Below are 2,812 nucleotides of genomic sequence, written 5' to 3'. Positions count from 1 at the left end.
TTTATTTTAGCTTACCTGTTAGAAACCTCTCAGGATGCTTGCTAAGCATTTCAGTTTTGCTAGCCAATGACTGAAATCCAATAGTAAACCAGTACATTTCTGAAAAGAGGCTGATGCACCTCTCAAATTGCTGAAATCATGACAGAGCATCTTCAGCATGTTTATCAGCAGCTGGGAACATCTCAAAGACAAGAGTGAGCTTTCCTCCAGAGCATGTCTACTGCAGTTGTGAATTCATGAACTGAATCATCTGTAAACTTCGGAAACTTGTTATTTTGAACCTGAACAAAAAAAATAATTTATTTTTTTTTTTAATTCAAAGCTTTATTCGACTTTATGGACACTTTTCTGTTTAAAGTAGCACTTTAATTTATGTTCCTTGATATTTTATTGACTTACTTTTATTCTGACCGTGCTATTGAGTAATGCTAGAGATACATTTGATTATTTTCATATTCACACGTTTCCTGGGTAATTATTTGAATTTGCTGTGGAATGAGACAACAGGGTGACAGTCACAGGTGGGCAGACCAGAGAAGGTGAGGTCCTGGAGCCTAGAACAGGAAGTTTGCCCACAGGGACAAGAGTTACTGAAATAATCGTTGACTAATTGAAGAAAAATTGACAGATTAGTCAACTACCAATCTTTAGTTGCAGCTGTAATTTAAAGGGAATGTTTTCCAAACCTGTGCAAATCTGTGATTCATCAGCAGAGCAAACCTGAAAACTAAAAGAAATATTTTTATTGTTTTCATGAAGGTAAATACAATATTCTGGTTTTTATTTCTAAAATTAACTTAGGGGCAGCCCGATAGCACCACTTTCCCCCTCTGCATCACTCAAAGTGTCAACAAGCAAAATTAATAACAAAGCTTTTTAAATAATGGTATTTGTAATATGACGTTTCATAGAACCATGGTAACATCAGTGACCACATCAGTAACCACTGTAAACATTAATACCTTAAGATACTTCAGATACTTCAGATTTATCTGGTCCATTTTAAAAATCAGCATATGGATTCAGGGGAAAATGGATGTTCTGAAAAGTGATGATCTGGTAAAGGTGAGGGGACGACGAGGTGTCAAGTCACCACAGAGCAGAGAGGTAGCTGTGGTCAGGAGGGGTCATGTGACACGGCGTTTCCATCAGACCTTTCCCCTCTGACTCCAGCGTGATTGGCTGCAGACTCAGAGCACATCGACACTGCAGCTTATTGCGTGACCCTGTAGAGCAGCACACGATGGGATCAGTAAGATGACATCAGTCCTTACACATTGTAGGCGTATTCCGTCAGGTAGTCCTTTAGTCTGTTGGGCAGCGGCAAATCCTGAACCTGTCGTGTCCTTTGGTTGATGGTGATGCGACAGAGGTGCTGCAGGGATGGCGTGGAGGTGTACACGGGTTTGGTGAGTAGCAGCTGCACTGTGCCATTAGGCGGCACCGGAGAGACCCGAGAATTTGACGCCGACGCCGCCTTGTCGCTGCTCCTGGACAGCTGGACGTAGTACTCGACCAGGTGGACCACACTCTTGAACTGCTTCAGCTTGGGCTTCACCAGGACCACCGAGTCCAGCTTGAACTTGCCGTGTTTGAACTCGATCCGCAGGTTGGTGGGACCTGCTGACGTCATGGCGGAGATGGTGAAGAGGTAATCTCTCTGAGAGCTGTCCCGCAGCAGGAAGGTGCCTTCGGAGGTGTCCTGCAGGATCTCTTTGGCTTCATTAGCCGTCAGACTGCCCCAGTACCAACCTGACAGTAAGCAAAAGATGAACTTCAGAATAACCCTTTATCCCAGCTCATCCTCTCTCTGAAACCACCCGTTTTAACCCGTCTCATTAAAAGCTCAGTTTGTTCTGATTAGCCAACTTTTGGAAGCCTGCTCAGGGGCAGCACCCAGTGACCGAGCTGTCTGTATGTGTCAGTGTTTGGAGATCACCAACCCCTCCCACTGTCCTGCTGAGACCATATCTTAATCTGAAACCACGCCCCCAGTCTCCCTTGCTGTTCCAACAATAAATAATTACTCAAAGTCTTGGTTGGAAACAGGACTTCAGAAACCAACATGTGACGTCACTGTTGCTCACCGCACCTTTATACTCGCTATTAATGGGAACTTAACAGGTTAAAACCACAAAATGACCAAACTAACCAACCAATCAGGATGGCTGCAAAAGAGCAGCTCCCGTTTGTTTCACAGTAAAATGTTTTTGTGAATCTGCCTGGTGGAAAGTAATGGCGCCACCTAGACACACACTGATTCTTTCAGGTGTGTGAAACAACATACAGTGCATACCTTTCACTGTTCCCCTGTCTGTCACTGAATGCAGCAGCTGTGGTGCGAAACGGCCCAAACCAGCCAAGGAGACCTTTAGAGACGGCAGTGCTGCTCATGTTATGAGCTGAGAATGAAATCAATCAGCTGATTTGTGGCGGCTGGGGACCTGAAGACTCGCTGCAACGTCTCTGGAGCTGTTAACCATCATGCTTTAAAGAAAAATCTGCTGTGTTTGTGATTTTTCAGCCTCCTGAACAGGACTATTTGATGCACTAAGGTGAGCCTTTTTAGTTTTGGATGTGCCCCTCCCTAAATCTGCCAAAATTTAAAAAAAAAAAAACAAAAAAAAAAACAAGAGGGGATGGAAACTCCACCTGCTGGGCTTTGGTTTCCAGCTGTTCTCCTCTGGATGGAGACTGTGGAAACAAACTGCAGTCCAACCCGTGTTTCTGAGCTCCTTCATGGCAGCGGCAATGCGGCTCTCGTCAGATTCCACAGCGCCGGTATTGTTGTCGGCTCGTCTGTCACTCTCGA

The 2,812-nt window shown here is 44.6% G+C and overlaps 1 protein-coding gene across 1 annotated transcript in view; it reads right to left on the bottom strand.

Moving 5' to 3' along the window:
- Positions 1-705: 705 nt before the first annotated feature.
- socs2 (suppressor of cytokine signaling 2) overlaps positions 706-2,812 on the bottom strand; it is an 8,141-nt gene continuing 6,034 nt past the window's right edge. Inside the window, exons 2-3 of the mRNA XM_013911143.1 lie at positions 2,720-2,807; positions 706-1,752 (exon numbers count right to left, since the gene is read on the bottom strand). Coding sequence (XP_013766597.1) covers positions 1,271-1,752; positions 2,720-2,807 — 570 coding nt within the window. The 3' untranslated portion in view covers positions 706-1,270. The remainder of the gene's footprint in view (positions 1,753-2,719; positions 2,808-2,812) is intronic.

Source organism: Pundamilia nyererei, unplaced genomic scaffold, assembly GCF_000239375.1.
Source record: "Pundamilia nyererei isolate P.nyererei 1_Seehausen unplaced genomic scaffold, PunNye1.0 scaffold00057, whole genome shotgun sequence".
NCBI classification, from domain to species: Eukaryota; Metazoa; Chordata; class Actinopteri; order Cichliformes; family Cichlidae; genus Pundamilia; species Pundamilia nyererei.
The sequence above is the reverse complement of the archived record's forward strand: the minus strand, read 5'-3'. Positions and strand labels throughout refer to the sequence as shown.